Genomic DNA, 23,213 nt, shown 5'->3' on the forward strand with positions numbered 1-23,213 from the left:
GAATGGACCTAGAAAGATGGAACATTCTCCCTATTTCTTGGATGGGTCGGATCTCCCTTCTGAAGATGAATATTCTACCGCGAATACTCTACCCTATTCAAATGATTCAGATCAATTTTACACACAAAATCATTAGGAAACTGAATGGCTGGTTTAATTCTTTTATTTGGGCAAACAAAAGAGCACGTATTAAAATTTCAACTTTAATGCTTTCATCCTCGGCAGGTGGTCTTGACCTTCCAGACATTCGAAAATACCAATTAAGCGTACATTTGCACTTTATTTCTGACTGGAGTGCAGTTTGGTTTGACATTGAAAGTTCACTCTGTAAAATCCCTCTCAGAAATGTGCTTTTTTTAAAAAAAGCTTAAATCAGTGAAAATTGCCTGCAATAATCCCATCACGGTTTGTACTATCAAAGCATGGCAATCTATAAAACGTTTGGAAGGGAGATCTCTACTCACCTCAACCTTTACCCCATCTGTGATAATTTTGACTTTCTGCCAGGAACTGAAGACCCACAATTTAAAGTCTGGTCACAAAAAGGTCTCACCACATTACATGACTTGTTTGATGGAAATATTTTAATGTCTTTTGACCAACTGACCAATAAATATAATATTCTGCGACAAGATTTTTTCTGCTACTTGCAACTTTGAGAGACTTTGTGAAAAAAGACACTACAGTACTCGAAAATGACTGTCTGAAAATCAGGACATTTCAGTTGACAACTTTTTTCATACAGGGACAATTCCACAAGCTGTTTCTACAAAGTCCTGAAGGATTGTGGCTCTTTAAATACGGGCTTCTTGAAAGAGACTTGGGAAAGGACCCTTGATACACAAATCACAGATGATCAATGGAAGGAAGCTTGGAAAAATGCAATGTCCCTAAGTGTATGTAACAGAGTAAAAGCAATGCAACTGAAAATTCTACATCAAGCTCACATCTCTCCCTCACGGAGGCACAAGTTTAAAGAGGAGTTGTCACCAATGTGTCTGAAATGTAAAACCGAGGAAGGAGACCTGGTTCATTGTTTCTGGCTTTGCAGGGAAATTCAAAAGTTCTGGGCCATGATTGAACAAGAAATTAGTGGAATTTTATCTTTTAATATTGGTTGTGACCCCAAGCATATGCTGCTTGGGATATTCGACGAGATTAATATGGACAAGCATAAAAAAACACTTTGCAAGTTCCTGACATTTTGTGCAAGAAAATGTATTCTCCTGAACTGGATAACGGACAAAACTCCTACAAAGTCTTTATGGCACAGGGTAATACTTGAATATGTACCACTGGACTACTTAACTTGTGTCCTACATGGCAAAGATGTTTTATTTCATGAGAGGTGGGATCCATTTTTGTTACATATGGGTTTAAACATAACCTCCATAATCATCAGAGGATTGATTTAACAAGGATGCAATATCGCTACTTTAATTAATGCCCCCCCCCCCCTTTTTTTTCTTTCTTTTCTTTCTCCCCAGGTTCTGTTCACTTGTTTGTTGTTGTATCTGTATCAGAGGTGTGGACTCGAGTCATGTGACTTGGACTCGAGTCAGACTCGAGTCATGAATTTGATGACTTAAGACTCGACTTGACAAAATATAAAAAGACTTGCAACTCGACTTGGACTTGAACATAAATGACTTGGACTTTCACTTGGACTTGCGCCTATTGACTTGTAAAGACTTGCTACCTTCTATAAAAAGCCCAAAGATAAAAAGTATGTTGACACAGAAAGCTCTATCTCTGCTTGTGTGTGCGTGTGTGACAGAGAGCATGCACGCATACTTTCGACCACTAGCGCTTTGTGGCGCACTTCCGTGTTTTTGCACCAGCGGGAAATTTGAAGATGCCATTTTCATTCTGACTCGGAGAGTGAAATAAACACATCCGCGATCTGCTCCTTTTGTTTTATTCAGCGGATTTACAACATCTGTCAAAGGTAAGAGACTTTACTACTCACAATGTGTTACTGTTGTGCAAAAGCATTGTTTTACTCAATTCAATTCAATTCAATTCAGCTTTATTTGTATAGCGCTTTTACAATGTAGATTGTGTCAAAGCAGCTTCACATAAATGGTCATAGTAATTGGAACAGTGTGGTTCAGGTTTTAGTGTTTAAGTTCAGTTCAGTTCAGTTTAGCTCTGTTCAGTGTGATTTAATCATTACTGAGAGTTCAAACACTGAAGAGCAAATTCATCGATGCGTAGCTCTACCAATCCTGAACCATGCGAGGCAGTGGCGACAGCGGAGAGGGAAAAAAAACTTCACCTGGTGGGAGTGAAGAAAAAAAACCTTGAGAGAACCAGACTCAGTTGGGCACGACCATTTTAATTTCTCCGCTGGCCAAAAGTCTTGTGCAGAACTTCATTCGCCGTGGTTTATGCTGGAAGATGGCCTCAGCGAAGACTCGTCTGTCCCTGGAGCGTCGCTGGAATCAGACTCATGTTCTCCACTCCCCACGACCATCAGCGCAGCAGCAGCTCAGGATATGGCCTGGTCCCGGATATGGAATCCTTGGGATCATCACGTCGCTGGTCTTGGATCCAATCAGTGACTCCGCCTAATCTGAGGACCTCGGGATGAGTATCCCCAGGTGAAAATAGAGAATAAAGAGAATAATTAGCGTAGCTGCTGTTCATAGTGTATATAAGCAAGATGTAGAAGCCAGTGTGGAACCTGCTAGGTGATGCACTGAGTGTATGCTTTACTAAACAGATAGGTCTTTAATCTAGTTTTGAACTGGGAGAGTGTGTCTGAGCCTCGGACATTACCAGGAAGGCTATTCCAGAGTGTAGGAGCCATGAAAGAGAAGGCTCGACCTCCTTTACTTGATTTTGCTATTCTAGGTACTACCAGAAGCCCTGAATTTTGAGATCTTAAGGAGCGAGTTGGTTCGTAGCGAGACAGAAGGTTGGTTAGATAAACAGGAGCTAGATTATTTAGAGCTTTATAGGTGAGAAGTAATATTTTAAATTCAATACGAAATTTAACAGGCAGCCAGTGTAAGGAGGATAAAATTGGGGTTATATGATCATATTTTCTAGACCTGGTCAGAACTCTGGCTGCTGCATTTTGTACTAATTGAAGTTTGTTAATAGAGGATGCTGGGCAGCCAGCAAATAGAGCATTACAGTAATCCAGTCTCGAAGTCATAAAAGCATGGACTAGCTTTTCTGCATCTGAGATGGATAGCATATTTCGTAATTTAGCGATATTTCTCAGATGAAAGAAGGCAGTTTTTGTGACATGGGATATATGGTTTTTAAAAGTTAGATTGCTGTCTAATATGACACCCAGATCTTTTATAGTAGAGCTAAAGCTAACTTTGTATCCCTCTAATTGTAAATTGAGTTGCGAGATCTGCTGTGTGCAAGATTTAGGCCCAATAAGTAATAATTCTGTTTTGTCTGAGTTTAAGAGAAGAAAATTGTTGGTCATCCAGTCTTTGATGTCTTTGATACACTCAGTTAGTTTAGAAAGTTCAGACGTCTCGTCAGGTTTAGTGGAAATATATAATTGAGTATCATCTGCATAGCAGTGAAAGCTGATCCCATGTCTTCTAATAATGTCTCCCATAGGTAGCATGTAAATTGTAAACAGTAAAGGGCCTAAAACTGATCCTTGAGGCACCCCATACTTTACTGGGCAGATTTGTGAAGGCTGTCCATTAATATTCACAAACTGGTAGCGGTCAGTTAAGTATGACTTAAACCATTGTAGAGCCTGTCCCTGGACACCTGTAGACTTTAAGCGATTTATGAGGATATTGTGGTCAATGGTATCAAATGCCGCACTAAGATCGAGTAAAACTAATAGCGAGACGCACCCTCGGTCAGCAGCTAAGAGTAAATCGTTGGTTATTTTCACTAAGGCGGTTTCTGTACTGTGGTGAGCCCTGAAACCTGACTGAAACACTTCAAAAATAATTATGAATGAACATGGCTGTAATTTATGTTTTTGCACTTGGTCGTTTGTGTCAATGCGCATATTATGTTTTATTTTTGTGTTTTGCCCATCCTCTGACAGTATTTTCTAACTATTTAATTAGTAGTAACATTAATTGCATGCCATAATAACTAGATATATAATTTATTTTTAAAGCTCTTAAAACTGTGAAAAAAGTGTTTTGTTATTTTCTGGTGACATTTTGCAATAAGGTTTCTTTAGTTAATCTATGTACTAACATGAACTAATAATGAACTATACTTCTAAACCTTTATTAATTATAGTTTAACATTTACTATTGCATTATTACAATTTAAAGTTATGCTTGTTAACATTAATGTTAATGCACTGTGATTTAACAAGAATTAACCAATAATTTTATTTCCATTAATGAAAGCATAAAATAATGAATACTGTAATGAACTGCACTGCATTGTTTGTTCACATTAGTACATACATAAACTTAATAAATTAATACAACCTTATTGTAAAGTGTTACATTTTTCATATTTTGGATTAATACTATTAATTTTATTTAGTATTTAAAACCTTAAAGGTATTTTTATTATTGTTGATGTTATGCCTCTTAGCAATATTTTAGTCCTCTATATGGTTTTTTATAAAAATTTTATTGTGAGATTGTAATGTAATGCATCTATATTGTTGAATTTCTGTTTGTTTGTTTTTCTGTATTTCCCCCTCTATATTTAAGGATTATCTACTATTTTTAAAGTACTTAAAACCAACCATCTAATAAAAAATACAATTAACAATCACATTTTGTTTCATGAGTGTCTTTGTTCCTGTTTTGTAGGACTCTTATTTTAACAGATTTCATTTAGGAAAACACTTGACTGATCATTCAATTAAAGTTTTACCTTTATTATTCCATCACTCAATGAGATCATTTAATTGTGAGTTGAATTACTCCATTTGTAATTGTTTTTAAATAAACTAAAAACGAAGACTTGTTTTATTCAGTTTGTTGAATGTGAACTTCTCTACTTTACATATTAAAAGATATTTAAAACCACTATGAATGTATTTAAACTAATATTTAAATTTATATAACTGTTTCACTGTGGGTATTTCTATTTTAATTTATTTAGCACATTTATTGGCTATTCAAACATGAAAACAAGTTTTAGATACTTTGTGGCTCTAATAAATGGTTAAACATAACAATATCCCAGCAGAAAAATCCAGCTACAACCAGCCTAGGCTGGTAAGCTGGTTTTAGCTGGTCGACCAGGCGGGTTTTAGAGGGGTTTTGGTCATTTCCAGGCTGGTTTCCAGCCATGTCCAGCCTGGTCTTAGCTGGTCAGGCTGGAAACTGACCAGCAAAATCCAGCTAAAACCAGCTTGACCAGCCTGGTTTAAGCTGGACATAGCTGGTTTTAGCTGGTCATCTCCCAGCCTGGCCAGCTAAGACCAGGCTGGAAATGGCTGGAAACCAGCCTGGAAATGGCCAAAACCCCTCTAAAACCAGCCAACCAGCCTAGGCTGGTTTAAGCTGTTTTTTCAGTAGGGATTTTTGACAAAATGTTCTAAAATGATTGTTTACAAGTGCCTAAGTGGGATTCGAACCCCGTTCTTTATGAAAAGAAAGAAAAATCTGATTGGCTCTGACATTACTTTCACCAGTGGGCAGGTACTTCAATCTGATTTGCTGGTCTCTCACGCGCGTATTCAGTCTCTCTGCGTTTGCTAGAGTTTTGTCCACACTGGCGCTTCATACCTTTCCTGCTTTTGCTCTCCAGAGATCCTCCTGATAAATTGATTATTACAGAATGTTGATATGGTTTATATATTGCTACACTATTTAGTAACAATACACGAAAAACTATGAGGTTAAGGTAAATTCTATAATAAATACTAGTGTTTTTGAGAGTTAGGTATACTGCCTATGTTTAAGCCTAGTATTATTTACAAGTTGTTAATGAATGCTTCAGCATACTGTAGTATTAAGAATAGTGAACTAATAAAATGAAATACAGAGTGTAGTTTTACTACAGTAAAGTGTGGTGAATTGTAGTATAATATACCCTTTATTGTAAAAAACTACAGCACTGGGTCATTTGTTTATATTACACTTGTGTTACCATAGCAACTATAATATTACCCCAACAGATTAATTAAAGTACTTTACTATAGTACTGTTCAAAACCCTGTCCATGCCAATAGATGTGTTCAGGGGCCCTGTGGAACAGCTTTTCCTCAAAATGAAGAGGATGACATGGAAAATGTTCTCCACAATCTCATCAATAATGTGGAAGACAGCAGAGACGTGTTCACTTTATTTTAGTTGCCATGATAAAATGGGATTGATAGTGAGATTTATTTAAAGAGTGAATAATACAGTAGGCTATAATACCTAATCAAGTTTTTCCTTATTTTTATCACAGTTACATTTCTGCTTGCGTTAGTTATATTTTTGTTTAAATGTTTTTTATTTGATTAGTATGGTGAACCTTTTGGATGTTTAATAAATGTTTGTAAAACAAAATGCATTCTTTACATCCAACATCTATTCTCTGTGTCTTTAAGTGTTTAAAAACTGGAAATATCTCATCATATAACATACAGCCAAAATGTTATGGTTTATTAGATAAAAAATTTAATAAGTCTATTTTAGTATTTTGGTTATTGTTAATAAATAGTGCCTCAATATAAATCATATCAAAAAGCACAAAAGGAAGAGGAAACACAAGACACAAATTCTGTATATAATCTCTGAGAGCGCGCAGGAAAATGTGCGTGTGAGCAGTGTATATTTGAGAGCGAGAAAATTTGCGCGTGAGCAGCGTATCACACAAGGTAGAGAGCAAAGTTCTTCATTGTTATGTGAAGAAAACAACGTTATTGTTTGTATGAAGTAGCCTACTTCAATTAGAATATGTGCTACCATTTTACATTGCTGCTAGACAGATTTGCATCTCCATCTCTTTAGCACACACGAGATTCAATTGACAAAATACCAATTTCACTCAATTTTACTTTGCAGCATACAGGAGTTGTTGGTCTACTGCTGCCTCATTGAGGTTGTTTATATAGTTTTAGTTAATCACAAGTTGATCACTGAAGACATAACATAGCACAACTAAACTTAATGAACTAGACAGCAGTAGACCTGCAATTTCTGTGTGATGTGAGGCAAAATGGACTCTTTTTTTGGTGGAACTCATTCTTGTGCAATAGGCTGTGTAGACGAGACGCAGCACTGTTTAGCACTTTTTCAGAAAATTACATTTGTATCTTTATATATCTAAGCAATGTTCTTTCATTAAAAAAAGGTTTGTTTAATAAATTCAGATATTACAGCCATACATTAAAAAGACTCGAAAATCAAACTATAGGACTTTGGACTTGACTTGAGACTTGTTGCCTTTGACTTGGGACTTGACTCGGGACTTGCCTGTCTTGACTCGGGACTTGACTCGGGACTTGAGGGCAATGACTTGAGACTTACTTGTGACTTGCCAAACAATGACTTGGTCCCACCTCTGATCTGTATTGCTTAAAAATTAATAAATACATTATAAAAAAAATTAAAATAAAAAGTCAAAACGAAATAGAAACTAAAACTAATGAAAAATCCAAAACTATTATAACCTTGGTCCATTATCGGTGAATCAAGTCAAGAAGATTTACCAGTCTCTTAGAGTTTTTTGTTAGGATCTGTCAGGTTTTACCCTTTCAAACAAAGCTAGTGTTGTCCCTTTGAAATTCACATAGTTTTTCCCGGATCTTCGCTTGATGTTTTTCCTTACTTTTCTTCCATGTCACTCCAACCTTTTCCCAAGGTCTTTGTTTCTCTTTCCCAGGGATTCCTATAATAGTTTCTTATTCGCTGTTTATCAGTCCTTTTTCTTTCAGATCTCTTGATGCCTCCGTCATTGAATTGTACATGATCGGCCCGTTTACCAAAAAGATTTTAAGTCTTGCCGGCGGTGGTGTTTAGAACTTAATTCCCTTTTCATTCAGAATGCTTCCTTCCGGGATTCCAAAAATTTGATTATTATTTCTACGGGAGCGTGTTTCTAGATCTCGCAGTTTCTCTTTTAAATTTTCTTGTATTTGAATGGATTGATTGAGCATTTCTTTCATCTCAGCAATGTTCTCCTCCAAAATTCTCCAACTCGCTTCTCCACTTCGTTGACCTTTTCTGTCGTTGCATTTAGGTCCGTGATAAGGTCATCCAGTTGTTGATTGACTTCTTGTTTACAGTTACTTAATTCCATTTTCACATCTTTTGCGAGAGAATCTTGGAAGGCGGTTAAATCAGATTTAATATTCTTCTGGAAAACTTTGATGTCTGTAAATATTGCTGCAATGATAGGTGACAGGCTATCAGCTATCCCGTCCGTCTTGGATTTTTCATCTGTTGATTTCTCATTTTTTTCAGGATTAACTGGTTGTTTTGTCCTAGCCTTTTTGTTTTTGTCCCTCCTTCATGTCATTTAAATATGGTTTAGGTTATTATATATGATGTAAAAAGGAGGATTAATACCAGTGTGTATGGAAGCGCTCTTTCTATGCTGCTACATGTGTCGGCGCCTTACCAAAAACCATCCCATGTGTTTCTTAAGCTGCCCTGATTAAGTGAAACTTTGTACACACTGATCATGTCTACAGTTTCTCTCCAGTGTGAATCCTCTCATGTGTTTTCAGGGTTCCTGAGCGAGCAAACCTCTTACTGCACTGTGAACACTTGTACGGTTTTTCTCCAGTGTGAACCCTCTGGTGGCGTTTCAATTCTGCAGCTGTAATAAAAGTATTCTCACACTTCAAGCACATAAACGCTTTCTCTCCAGTGTGGATCATCATGTGTCGATTAAGGGATGTTGATCGGCTAAAGCTCTTCCCACACTGAAGGCATGTGAATGGTTTCTCTCCAGTGTGGTTCCTCATGTGTATATTAAGGTTTGATGATTGGCTGAAACTCGTACCACACTGAGTACATGTGAATGGTTTCTCTCCAGTGTGGATCCTCATGTGTATATTAAGGTTTGATGATTTGCTGAAACTCTTCCCACACTGACTGCATGTGAATGGTTTCTCTCCAGTGTGGATCCTCATGTGATGATTAAGGTATGGTGATTGGCTGAAACTCTTCCCACACTGACTGCATGTGAATGGTTTCTCTCCAGTGTGAATCCTCATGTGTATATTAAGGTTTGATGATTGGCTGAAACTCTTCCCACACTGAGTACATGTGAATGGTTTCTCTCCAGTGTGAATCCTCATGTGTAGATTAAGGTTTGCTGAGTTGCTAAAACTCTTCCCACACTGGGTGCATGTGAATAGGTTCTCCCCAGTGTGGATCCTCATGTGTTGATTAAGGTATGTTGATTGGCTAAAACTCTTCCCACACTGAAGGCATGTGAATGGTTTCTCTCCAGTGTGGTTCCTCATGTGTATATTAAGGATTGATGATTGGCTGAAACTCTTACCACACTGAGTACATGTGAATGGTTTCTCTCCAGTGTGTATCCTCATGTGTAGATTAAGGGATGATGATTGGCTGAAACTCTTCCCACACTGACTGCATGTGAATGGTTTCTCTCCAGTGTGGATCCTCATGTGTAGGTTAAGGTTTGATGATTGGCTGAAACTCTTCCCACACTGAGTACATGTGAATGGTTTCTCTCCAGTGTGGATCCTCATGTGTTGATTAAGGTTTGATGATTGGTTGAAATTCTTCCCACACTGAGTGCATGTGAATAGTTTCTCCCTATTGTGGATCCTCATGTGGATCTTTAGTTTGCTTTTGTTTGCCAAACTCTTCCCACACTGATTGCAGGTAAAACAACGCTTGTCTCTCATTTTTAAAATATCATCAGTCTCTAAATGAGTTTTGTCTTCAATTTTGACATGATGTTCCTCCTCTTTACTCCTCTCATACTCTTTAACTAGGTCTGAAATAATAAAAAAAAAGTTCAGCTTTTAGTAAATCATTAAAACTCTCAGTGAAAAGGAAGTGAAAACTTTAATTTTGATGCACATTAAATGTAAAAACAGCAGATCATATTTAGATTGATCTTGTCATATTAACCTCCTAGTGTCCATTACACACAAACACATTTAAGCGGATACTTATATGATTAATCCCAGAGCATTTTGGTCATATTGATGAGACATAAATTAGAAAGCTGTAAATGGCCAGTTTCTATTTGTATATATTCGTAATCACACAAAACAACATGTTTTTGAAAAACTTGTAAAGCAGATAGGGAATGCTTTTTCATTCTGTGCCTGACTGGTAAACCTGTCAGAAAAAAAGCAGCTGAATCTCTGAGAATATTTGCCCCACAGACATGAGACATATCTGCATAACATCTGCATAAAGCCTTAAACCTGCACCTTTAGATGACAAATGTTCTCTGGTTTAGTAATCTGCATGTAACAAATGCAATGCAGAATACTAACACTTAACTGTTTCAGATCATCAAACAAATGTAAATATTAGACAAAGATAACATAACTAAATGCATTGTGCAGTTTTTAAATGAAGAATTTTATTCTTAAAAGGAAGACAAAACACTGAACTACACAGACTTGTGTGAGAATGTTTTTCCCCATTAAACATAACTTTATTTATCACACCGGGTTCAAGTTCTCTAGCCACACCCAGACCTGATAACTACCACACGTTCTCAATCAAGAAATTACCTAAATAGGACCTGTCTGAAGTAGACCAAAAGAGCCTCAAAAGCTAGACATCATGCCAAAATCTAAAGACATGTAAACACAAATGAGAAAAAAATTTCTTGTGTCATAAGTAAAAAAAAAAAAAAAAAAAAAAAACAATCAAATGCAGAAAAACAACAAGGGCTTATTAAGGAGTGAGAACCGGAAAAAGCAAAAATCAAAGTAAACACCCGGTCGGGTGAGCGCTGATAAAGTTTCATGGGAAAAAACAACCAGACACTCACTCACTAGCGGTCCTGGACACAAATACAGGGTGAGTAACAAAATAATATGCACACAAATTATCAATAACATACTGACAAACATGAAGGGAATGATGTGGTATAAACAGGAAAAAAGGGAAACGAGAGCTTCTGTGACTGCAAATAAAAGCAGATGACATGAGATAATCTGTAACCCAGAACAGGAGAAGAGAGCAAAAGTGTGAGGTACGGTGACAGTACCCCCTCTCTCAAGAACGGCCCCTGGCATTCCCTTAAGACTCACTATGGAACTAATGAAACTGATCAATGAGAGAGCAGTCCAGAATATCCAGAGCCGGAATCCAACATCTTTCCTGTGGACCATAACCTTTCCAGTCTACCTGATACTGATAACCTCTCTTTAAAGCCATAAAGAATCCGATTCCATGGACCGAAGATTGTGAGCGGGCTTTCATAGATACAGTACATGTCCCTGTCGAAGGACTGTAATTTTAAGCTAATTATTCATTAAAGGCCAAGCCATTCGCATACGTGACGTACTGTTCTTTGTGAGACTGAAATGTTGGTAATAGCTGTGTTTCCATCCAAAAATGAGAACTAAATTTATTTGCAAAACTGGAATATTGTATGAAAAATACACAAATAAATCAGCGTTTCCATCCAATGAATCAAAGAGAACAAAATCGTCACATCCTGATTAACTGGTTCCAAGTATCAACAGTAAAAACAGAATTTATTACGGTAGAAATAGTTACATGAATCTTTTGCTTATTTAATAATGACTTTCCCCTCAGAGGACAATGAACATGTGGTGGCGTTTGAAGCCATGAGATGCAGAGAACAGACACTCTTGACACACTCCAGACGCTCTGGAGATCATTAATAATATAATGACATAAATACTGAAATGGTTCAGGGGCCTGTTTCAGTAAGGAGGTTCAAACAACTCGGAGTTTAAACTAGAACTCTGAGTTGATTTACCGAGAGATTAAAAACTCTAGAGTTTTCGGTTTCAGAACAGCTGATCTGAGCTGGGTCAATCAACTTTGAGTAGACCAACTCAGAGTTAAGCGCGCACACCGTGACTATAAAAAGGCATTATTAATGGAGCGCAGATATTACGAGTGACCAAGGCAACATTTAAAAAAAAAGAGATCACCATTTCTTTCTCCAGCTGAATTTGATGTACTCATGCAAAGTTATAGCAAATATGAGCATATTTATTTAAAAAGAAGCAACCATCAGTGAAACAGAGACAGTTAGCCTGGGAAAACAGCTGCTCAGGTAAATGCGAAATTTTACATTTAAAATATTTAAATATTTAAGTATAGTAAAATAAGTAATGTAATGTGTGATGTTTATAATTTTTTTCTAAACTTTTATACACGTTTATCAGTTTTAATAGATTTAACAGTGCACTTGTGTCTGCCTTTTTACTGATCAAGTGAAAGAGGTTGATATAGTACATATATATATAGTACATGTCGAAGGTCAGTGAATTTAAGATAATTATTTATTGTTCTGTGTGTGACTAAAAGGTAGGCAATGTCTATGTTTTCATCCAAATATATTACACAAATTTATGTGCAAACTGGAATATTGTAAAAAAATGCTAATAAAGCAGCGTTTCCATCCAACGAGTCAAAGAGAACAAAATCCCAAATGTCAACAGTTAAAACAGAATTTACTGTGGTAAAAGAAGCTGCGTCACTTATTTCTTTATTTAATAAAAGTACTTGCGCCTCAGAAGACAATGCTGACATACAGTGAACACGTGGGGGCGTTTGAAGCCATGAGACGCAGAGACTCTTGACACGCTTCAGATGCTTGGAGGTAATTAATAATATATACTAATACTGAATCAGTTAAGGCATTTTAAAATGACTAAAACAACATTTAAGACGTGTTACAGTGTGCTCACCCTGCTGGTTTGTCCATTCACACACATTTTCATCATCAAATGATGACCTTTTTTAATGTACATACAGTAATTTGTTCAATAAAAGTGTTTTAGAGAATTAGAATTACCGCTTCGTTTTTAAAAAAAGGGGAGGAGACCAACAGAAACTCTGAGTTTAGAGGATAAAACCTGTTTCTGACCAGGTTAGGTTCACAGAGTAAGTTACCACAGTAACTGACTCTGAGTTAAAGTTACCTCTCTTTCAGAAACAGGCTTGACTTACCCTGCTTGCTCGAGTTTAACAAACCTGCCGTTTTGAAACGGAAAACCCAGAGTTTCTCTCATTTCAGGGTTAAAATACTCTGAGTTTTCACTTAACCTCCTTTCTGAAACAGGCCCCAGGTGTTTTAGAATGACCAAAACAACATTTTAGACGTGCTCAGCCTGCTGGTTTGTGCATTCACACACATTTTCATCATCATAGAATCTCTTATAGCCAACCTTTTTTAATGCACAAACTGGAATTTGTTCAGTAAAGGTGCTGGCGTACTTTACGTAAGTTTATCTTTTAGTTCCTGCCTGACTGCTTGAGTCCATGAAGTGATTATTTTTAATTTACATACCGGTTTCTCTTTTCTTTCAGATTTTACCTCATAACTAGGGCCAAACAGAATCTTGACCTTTTTTGCTATTTCTTCTGAGAATTTAGTATAAAAAATAAATAAATAAATAAAAACTGTGCATTTATGTGGTTTTATTTTGGGAGTATCTTAATTAAAAGCTTTTTACAAAGCAAATCTATCTAGATCCACTTGTTTGGTAAACAAAGCAAGTCTCTTCTATAATATCTCTACTAAAAGACAGAAAATATTACTTTACACACTGTATTGTAGATAAATTAAATAAACATTTTCATATTAGTTAATAATATTACTGAAATTAATTAAAAAAACTGAAAAAATAAATAAATGTACACACATTTATACAAGTAAATAAATAGACTCAATGATGGGCTAAAATTCTGCGGATTTCTGTGCACACAGATTTTATGTGGGCCTACTCATAACCTTCTGGCGTTTTTAAAACGAAAATGAAAAAACGGCTCATTTTTCTTTTTCGTGGTGAAAAACGAAAAAACAAAATTCAAAAATGATTAGATTTTTTATTTTGAATAGCAAAAAATAAAATCACCAGAAAACAAAAACGGTCAGTGTATGGTCCGTGTACGTTTTGTTAATTTGTTTTCCATTTTCAAATGGAATAAAGGAAATGGAGAAAACGGCCGTTTTCCCATTTTCTTTTGCTCACGAGAAAACGAAAAAACGAAATTATGGCTGGATTTTCATTTTTTTGGTTTAGGGTAGGAAAACGGATAAGCGACTTTAAAATTAATTTTACACATGTAGACGGTGCTGAAACGCCCATTTTTACGTTCGCCCTCAAAATAAAAGCCTTACACGCAGGCTTTTATTTATTATTAATTAGCCTATATATAAACTAAGTTTACATATTCTATCATTTGAACCACACACAGTTGGCAGGCTTACATTCATTGCGTATGTATAAACTAAATAAAAACATAAATTAGCAGTATTCTTAGGGTGCTTTTACACCTGTGAATCGATTCAGTTGTTCCGAAACAGAGATTACAAATGTTACATTGTTGCTCTTTGCTCTTGGAGCGGTTCGCTTTCACACTGCAAAGTTTCTAATCGGACCAAAAGAGCTAAAACATGTCACGTGCGAGTAAACTCTCCTCACATTGGTCAGAGTGTCAGGGTTTATTTTGCGCTAAGCTGTCAGGAGAGGTGGTGGTTTGGTGGTGATTGACAGGGTGCGCGCGCGTGACGTGTCTGAGGAGAGACACGGTGGGGAGGGGTGAGAAGGGTGCGCGACGATGCCTATTTGAGGACTGGGAGAGAGACGCGAGATTACCGTGAGATCTTCACTCGTTTGCGGGCATCCGGAGACTCGCGAAACTTCCCGCCTTACTCATAATTCTCTCTTCATATATCCGTAAGCCTATTACATATCCATAAAACACTGTGATATAATCGCGCTCGGATCGGATCGCTTTCTCACTGCAATCGAACCGCTCCAGGGTTCGTTTCAATCGAGCCGAGACCACCTCATTCAAGCGATTTCGGAGCGATTACTTTGGCGCGGAACAGAGCGCGATTGCCCTATTCACATATGCCAATCGAACCGCGCTAACTGGGCAAACGAGACACCTTCCGAAACAAAAGTGTAGGTGTGAAAGCACCCTTAGACGTTTGCCATTAAAATAAGGTCATAGTTCACTGCCAAGCTTCTTGCTGCTGTGCACCTGATGCTGAGCAAAGATAGCCATTTCCGAGCAGCAACTGGTTTACATGATTGTTTCAGGGCTATTGTAGGCCTAAATAATACTCTGTATAAAATAATAATTTATTATTATTATTTTTATTATTATTATAATATTATCATTATTAATATTATTATTTACTTAGTTATTTACTTAAATGATTTAACTTAAACTTTAAACTTCAAATTTACAGAATATGGCAAATAAGTATTTATTAAATGGAGGTCAGGTGGTTATCTTAAATATAATTATTAAATAATTAAATATTATGACATTATAATTCAGTGGTGTATTGGAGAGTATGCAGGCAACCCGTGAAAACGCTCTTTAAGATTTTAATGCAACACCAAAGTAGGTCTGTCTTATTTTTTTGTTATTTGTTGCTGTTATTATTGTGGCATTATTTATATATATATATATACACACAAATACACACACACACACACATATATACATATATATATATACAGGCTGCGGAATATTTTAAATAAGTGGTTTATCCTAAATAAAATACAATAGGATCGGTGGATGTGCAATGAATAGTTTGAAAAGCCCTGGTTCAGACTAACAGACGAGCTAGCTGTCTGTGCGCTGCGCTAATAACTTGACATTTGTTCTTTTCGGTGCTGCCAGATGCATTTACTGCATAAAATAATAAAAAAGGTAATTCGGTAAAGCGCGCAGAAATAAGCACACTATATGCCTATGCCGAATTAAGTTCTCTTTATTTCTTTCATCAAGACTTTTCCATGCGAGGAATTACAGTTATTAATAGCTTAGTCCTTATAAACGATCAGTTTATAAAATACACAATTTACGGATCAAGCCTAATGAAGAATAAGAAGAATATGCAACGCATTATGATCCTTGAATGATCAGAGCGCATTTATATAAACTATATATTTTATATAATCCATAAATATTAAAAAAATTATACATTTAAAGTAATGGAACATTATATGTTATAAAATCTAAACTATTATTTAAGCTACAGGCTAAATAGAAGCGCCTTTTCGGAGCATGTCAAAGAAAAGACATGACACAATCTCAATAAAAACTTGTTGTTTATTTACAATATCTAAAGGGATATAAAACATCTAACATGCATCTCCATTCTCAACGAGTTTCTGTGTTCTGCATCCTTCACAGACCGAGTTCTTATTCCGAGGTAATCTGTAAATATTCTCATTTTTAGAAGAGTCTGTAAAGGCTGTTCTGGCACACTCTTGATTAAAAGTGAAACTGACCAGCGCAACGGATGATTTGTCATTTAGATAAATACAGTTATAATACAGTTATGGAACTATGAATATTTCATTTTAATTTCATATTATTATTTTATTAAACTAAAAAACAGTTTGTGTATTGGCGCTGCATGCAGCGTATTGTGAATATTATTTTGAAGCACTTCAAATGTTATTCTTCCTTTTTATTTTTATTGTATTTTTAATATTTTTGATTATACCAAACAAAATTGTTTCTAAACAGATACATTTTCCTATAGGCTACGATGAAGTGTATATTTTTGTTCACACAGGTCCTATACAAAACTGTGTGAATGGATGATTTGTTTCTCCGTGAAAAATCACTCATTTAATAAGCAAAACAGGCCAAAATGTTGTTTAGCTTGCGTCAAACTGGATGAACAATTTACAAATATTAAATACAAAGGCTGATTATTTTATGCAATGAGGGACAATAGGCCTATTACAAATTAAAGAAAATTATTTGCATATTAAAACGAAAATATATAAGCTTTACAACCTGTGAGAAATGACTTTAGATAATGTAAACAAGCATCAAGTTTTGTTTGAGATTGTGTCCTCTAATTCATTAGTGTAGCCATAAAAGAGACTGTGCATCAGAAATACTGGGTGCCTTATTTATTGTCAAAATAATGTGCAAAAAAATAAATTAAAAAATTACTTATCACCAACCTTATATGTGAAATAAGCAGGGGCCCGCTGTAGCACTTTCTCAAGAAGAGCAATGTCAAATTATTAGCGCAACACACATGCAGCGAGCTCATCTGTTTACCGGAACTACTAGGCACTATTTATTATCAACTATAATGTGTTTAATTAGTTAATTTGAAATTTATTTCATTATTTCAGCAATAATTGTTGAGTGAAAGAATGTGCTAGAAATATGCATTGAGGCTCACTTTATTGTACAGGCTTATTGCACTTAAACTTTTTAAGGTTCGGCTCTCGAATAAGTAAGGTTACGAGTAAATGTTATTTAAAATATTTCGCAAAGCCTGCCATGTAGCCTACAATAACAATTACAGCAAATTACAAAAAATAATAAGACAAGCCTACTTTGGCTTTGCAATAAAATAGTATTAATTATCAAATAAATAATTTCAATATATAATTAAAATATAAAGAGATAAAATAAAAACAAATGGTACCCTTTGTTTTTATAGCAGGGCCTAATGTGTTCTTATTCTGGTTCTGCTAACAACTATTAAAAAGAAAAACTAAACAATAACACTAGTAAGTGATAATAATAATAATAATAATCATTATTATTATTATTGTTATTATTATTATTATTATTATAAAGCCCTTGCTCTGAAACAATCATACAAACCAGGTGCTGCTCGGAAATGGCTTTCTTTGCTCAGCATCAGGTGCACAGCAGCAAGAAGCTTGGCAGTAAACTACGACCTTATTTTAATGACAAATGTCTAAGAATGCTGCTAATTTACGTTTTTATTTAATTTATACATACGCAATGAATGTAAGCCTGCTAACTGTGTGTGGTTCAAATGATAGAATATGTAAACTTAGTTTATATATAATTAAATAATAATAAATAAAAGCCTGCGTTTAAGGCTTTTATTTTGATGGGGCGACGTCACAAGCTCAGATTTGGATGACCAATTAGAGGAAAGTGGGCGTTTCAGCACCGCCTACATGTGTAAAAGGAATTTTAAAGTCATTTATCCGTTTTCCTACCTTAAACCAAAAAACGAAAATCCAGCCAAAATCTCGTTTTTTCGTTTTCTCGTAAGCAAAAGAAAAACGGCCATTTTTTCCTTTCCTTTATTCCGTTTAAAAATGGAAAACAAATTAACAAAACGTACACAGTCCATTCCGCTGTGACGACCCCCAATTAATAAAGGGACTAAGCCAAAAAGAAAATGAATGAATGAATCAGCGTTTCCATTTAATTAATCAAAAAGAACAAAATCGTCACTTCCTGATTAACTGGCGCCAAATCTCAACAGTAAAAACAGAATTTACTGTGGTAGGAAAAACTACATGAATCTTTTCTGTGTTTAATAAATGACTTTCATCTCAGAGGACAATGTCAGCACACAATGAACATGTGGTGAAGATTTAGCGCATGTTTTTTCATGCCTATATTTCAAAAGTTATGTGCATCATGATGTTTCCATCAACTGTTTTTTTTTACGCTCATAGCCTATCCAATATGCACATAAAAATAGGTGGCTATATATGTAAGGCTAAGTGAGAAATACTGCTTCATTTAAAAAAAAAAAGAAAAGGAGACCGACAGAAACTCAAAACAGAGTTAAGAGAATAAAACCTGCTGACCAGGTTAGGTTCACAGAGTATGTTACCAAGTTACCTCTCTTTCAGAAACAGGCTTGACTTACCCTGCTTTCTCGAATTTCACAAACTTGCCATTTTGATACGCAAATACCAGAGTTTCTCTCATTTCAGGGTTAAAATGCTCTGAGTTTTCACTCAACCTCCTTTCTGAAATGGGGCCTTGATCTCATATGCTATTGTTTTAGAGCTTCAGTTGCCTACTGGAGAAATGACTAGGACTAATAAACGGCTACTTTCTCCACAAACAAATGTGTTCATGTCTATACATACAAAGAAAAATAATTAAATTAGAAAATATGACTTTGCAACAGGGGCGAAGCAGAGGCACAGTAGATAGTGCTGTAGCCTCACCACAAGAAGGTCGCTGGTTTGAGCCTCGGCTCAGTTTCTGTGTGGAGTTTGCATGTTCTCCCTGCCTTCCCATGGGTTTCCTTCGGGTGCTCCGGTTTCCCCCACAGTCCAAAAACATGCGGTACAGGTGAATTGGGTAGGCTAAATTGTCCGTAGTATATGAGTGTGTGTATGATTGAGTGTGTGGATGTTTCCCAGGGATGGGTTGTGGCTGGAAGGGCATCCGCTGCATAAAAACTTGCTGGATAAGTTGGCGGTTCATTCTGCTGTGGCGACCCCGAGTTAATAAAGGGACTAAGCCGACGAGAAAATGAATGAATGAATGACTTTGCAACATCAAGCAGCATTAAGCATGGGCCATGTGATGGGCCAGTGTGGTGTATGTTTTGTTAATTTAGTTTTGTTTTGCGTTTAAGTTACCGTGCTGCAGTGCCGATGAGGAACGGAGTTTCTGGATGTAGTCCGACAAACTAAAGGGCTGACGTGCCGCCAACTGCCGTCTATTGGTTCCGCCAGCCGATACCATTGGCTTAATGGCTTGGAGGGAGAGCTGATCTTTAGTTTAAGTTCATTAATGATTTGCAGTGTTTGTTCAGATTCATATTTAGTTTTGCTTCATTTAGAATTTATTTAACTAATATTTAGATTTGTATTTAGATATTTGACTTAGTTTATTGTTGTTGTAAATTGTCTGTTTTTGGTATAAATGTGGTCTGTATTGTCATTTCAAGGAGTTCTGTTTTTGGTTTAGCCAGTATAAGATTCTGACGGTGTGATAACCTCGACTAAAAATATCATGATTTCTCAGTACTGTGATTACCATTTATAAATATATTCTTTTTAAATGTCTGGTTAAAAAACCTAAACTTTTTTTCCCTTTAAACATAATATATTTTCAGTATTTTGAAGCAGTAAACATGTCAGGCTTAATAATTCAAATGAAATTTTTTTTACTATTTAAAACAGCATCTTTGGATATATTTTCTGCTGGAGACACTGTTGTCCTGAAAAGATTCAAACAAAATGTAAAAAAAGTAGGGATGGTACAGCAGAAATAATGGTTTTAAAACTTTTTTAAACCGCGGTATACCTTGAAAACTGTCATTGTCCTATGCCTAATCCCGTCCAATGGCGGCACCTGCTGGTACGTGAAGAATATGGTCAATACTGACAAACTTTACACTCAAATCTCTGCATATCATCAGCATGCTGTAATCCATTTCTTAAACAGCAAAAGTATTTTTTAGACTAGTTTGTTGGCCAGTTGTACTCAGTGCAATGCTAAACGTTATTGTTCCACTATAAATTGTTAGTTTTGCTTTATGTCGTCCCACAGCAACATCATATAGTTTAGAATACTGTACAATGTTTTATAACAGTTAATTATTTTAGTGTCCATTTCATTCAGCATATTTAATATTGGGGGCATCCAAGCGTTCTGACATTAAGAAATTTTTCAAATGGCCCAGATGGAAAATATTTTAATTTGCCCTATAAAAAAAATATATTAGTATTTAATAATACAATAATAAATGAATAATGAAAAAAAACAATATTTTAGATATTTCTTAACAAAAGCTCTAATTGTATTGTTTTGTAAATTGTTTTTCAAAATAACCTTTAAAAAAATTATTTTAAAAAATTTACAAATATTTTGAAAAGTTTTAAAAACTATAATAAAATAAATCTATGCAAGTCGATATCCTCAGCAGTACATACATGGAGCTTATTTAAACAAAAGTTATTGTGAGGAAATTAATTAAACTATTATGATAAATGGAGTTAAAATGACCTTTTTGACTAAAAAGTTTAAAGCTTTATTGAGATGGATTGTTGGTGTATGTATATGTTTTGGACAGGCTGAGTAGCAAAACATGAATAGAGGAAAATGTAGACTTGTAAAAAAAAATTAAAATAAAGACCTACAACACAATACTTTAGTAAATGTAAGACTTTTTAAGGCCTAAAATTTTGATTTTGGAATTTAAGACATTTTAAGACCCCACAGAAATCCTGTTTAAACACAATAGCCCTGGTAATTAGGTATTATAATAATGATGTAGTTCTAACAGTTTAAACCCATAAAGAAGTTGATGAAAAAAGGGAATTGTGATCAATGTGACATGCAAATGGAAAGTACTAAGCCAACACCATCACTGTAATAGCAGATATCTTCTATGAGAATACTGTAGGTCAAATATCGTCAGCTCAATTATTCATTCATTCATTCATTCATTTTCTTGTCAGCTTAGTCCCTTTAATATTCCGGATGCCCTTCCAGCCGCAACCTATCTCTGGGAAACATCCACACACACATTCACACACACACACATACACTACGGACAATTTAGCCTACCCAATTCACCTGTACCACATGTCTTTGGACTGTGGGGGAAACAGGAGCACCCGGAGGAAATCCGCGAGAAGGCAGGGAGAACATGCAAACTCCACACAGAAACGCCAGCTGAGCTGAGGTTCAAACCAGCGACCTTCTTGCTGTGAGGCGACAGCACTACCTACTGCGCCACTGCCTCGCCCTCATCTCAGTTAAACTTTTTTAATTTATTGTTTTTATTTATTTATTTTATATATTGCCAGTGCTCAGGGACGCTTTACCAACAGTAGAAGAACATGGAAAGCAATAACCTTAAGAAGGTAGAGAAAATGGGAGACTAATAATACATAAAATAATGACAAAAGACACGAGAACAAGTGAAAAGAAAGAAACTCATTCCTGTTTATCAATGAGTGCTTATGTGCATTTAGGAGAACTAGGCAGCACACTCAGGGCTGCAAGATCGATTTAATTATAGAGGTAAAGTTGGCTTTATATTCGCACATTCAGACTTTCCCCTTAATAATATAATTTCATAAAATTATTTTTGCAAACTCTAAATAGCAAAATCAAATTAGCAGTCAATGGCTATCAAAGTACAACATTGTTCACAGTCAAATGCTGTGATTTCAAATCATACTTGCATGCTATTTCCGATCAAATATTCAAAGTAACATAGTAAACAATATAGAGACTCCCAAATGAACGAATGTGTAAAACCAACTTTACCTCTATATGACTGAGTTGGTCTTTGAGAATGAAAACTAACCTGTTTGTTCCTGCAGATCTTCATTTTTGACTGAGAATGTCTCTTCGATTTTCACATCTTCACTCTCCTCTTTAATAAACGCCATCTTTATAACAGTGTGGAGATCAGTCGCTTCGGCAGTTTTTCTCTGTGTTTGGACACTTTATCCTGTTTAAAACGAATAAAACAATAAAAATGCCCTGTTTAAAAATAGAGGTAAAGTTGGTTTTATATTTACACATTCGGACTTTCCCCTTAATAATATAATTTCAGAAAAGTATTATTTGCAAAATCTAAATAGTGAAATCATATAAGCAGCCAATGACTATCAAAGTACAACATTGTTCACAGTCAAATAAACAGTGTTAATGTTGTTTTCAAGTCACACTTGCATGCTAATTCCACTCCAATATTCAAAGTAACATGGTAAACAATATATAGACTTCTAAATGAACGAATGTGTGAATATAAAACCAACTTTACCTCTATTGTTTAAAATAGATAAAACAATGAACAGAAACAAAATAACTTCTCTTCAACACTTCAACGGTTTCTTTACATGAGAGTAATTAACAAAACGTTTCTTTAAAACACTTATTACACACTTTTCTGTTACTTTATTCAAACAATAGCCCTCGGTTACTGAGAATATAATAGTACTACGTTGAATAAAGGATTAAAATATTTCCAACAACAGGAACATAATTTAGCATCGTATAACAAACTAAAACCTTCGAACTTTAACTTTAAATCGGTTTATATATCTGTAAACATTTGAAAACAAACCTTTCTCCAGTTGAATCACGGCGCTGAAGCGGCGCCGCCTGATGACGTCACACGCCACGCCAAAATAAAAGTCTTTTCTTGTTTAGCTTTTTTGCCACTTACTTTTGCAGTCATGACTTATTGATATATTTATCCCATGGTTTTTACTTTACACTATATCTGCTTTCTCTCACACAAACCTTAAATCTAAACATTTTCTTAACTTTTTTAATCCACTTATGATGACTTGTATGTCTGCAACACATTACTTCCTATCTGAGTTTTCCCAGAGATGGGTTTTGGCTGGAAGGGCATCC

At 35.6% G+C, this 23,213-nt stretch overlaps 1 protein-coding gene across 1 annotated transcript; it reads right to left on the reverse strand.

The window, feature by feature from the left end:
• Window positions 1-7,725: 7,725 nt before the first annotated feature.
• znf977 (zinc finger protein 977) lies at window positions 7,726-22,973 on the reverse strand. Its single transcript, XM_087248773.2, has 3 exons — window positions 22,918-22,973; window positions 22,153-22,299; window positions 7,726-9,873 (listed from the first exon to the last, which is right to left on the reverse strand). The coding sequence occupies exons 2-3, from the start codon at window positions 22,235-22,237 to the stop codon at window positions 8,585-8,587; spliced, it is 1,374 nt and encodes a 457-aa protein (XP_087104899.1). The 5' UTR covers window positions 22,238-22,299; window positions 22,918-22,973; the 3' UTR covers window positions 7,726-8,584.
• Between the last annotated feature and the right edge of the window lie 240 nt (window positions 22,974-23,213).

This window comes from Danio rerio, chromosome 4 (assembly GCF_052040795.2).
Source record: "Danio rerio strain M-AB ecotype USA chromosome 4, GRCz13ab, whole genome shotgun sequence".
Lineage (NCBI taxonomy): Eukaryota > Metazoa > Chordata > Actinopteri > Cypriniformes > Danionidae > Danio > Danio rerio.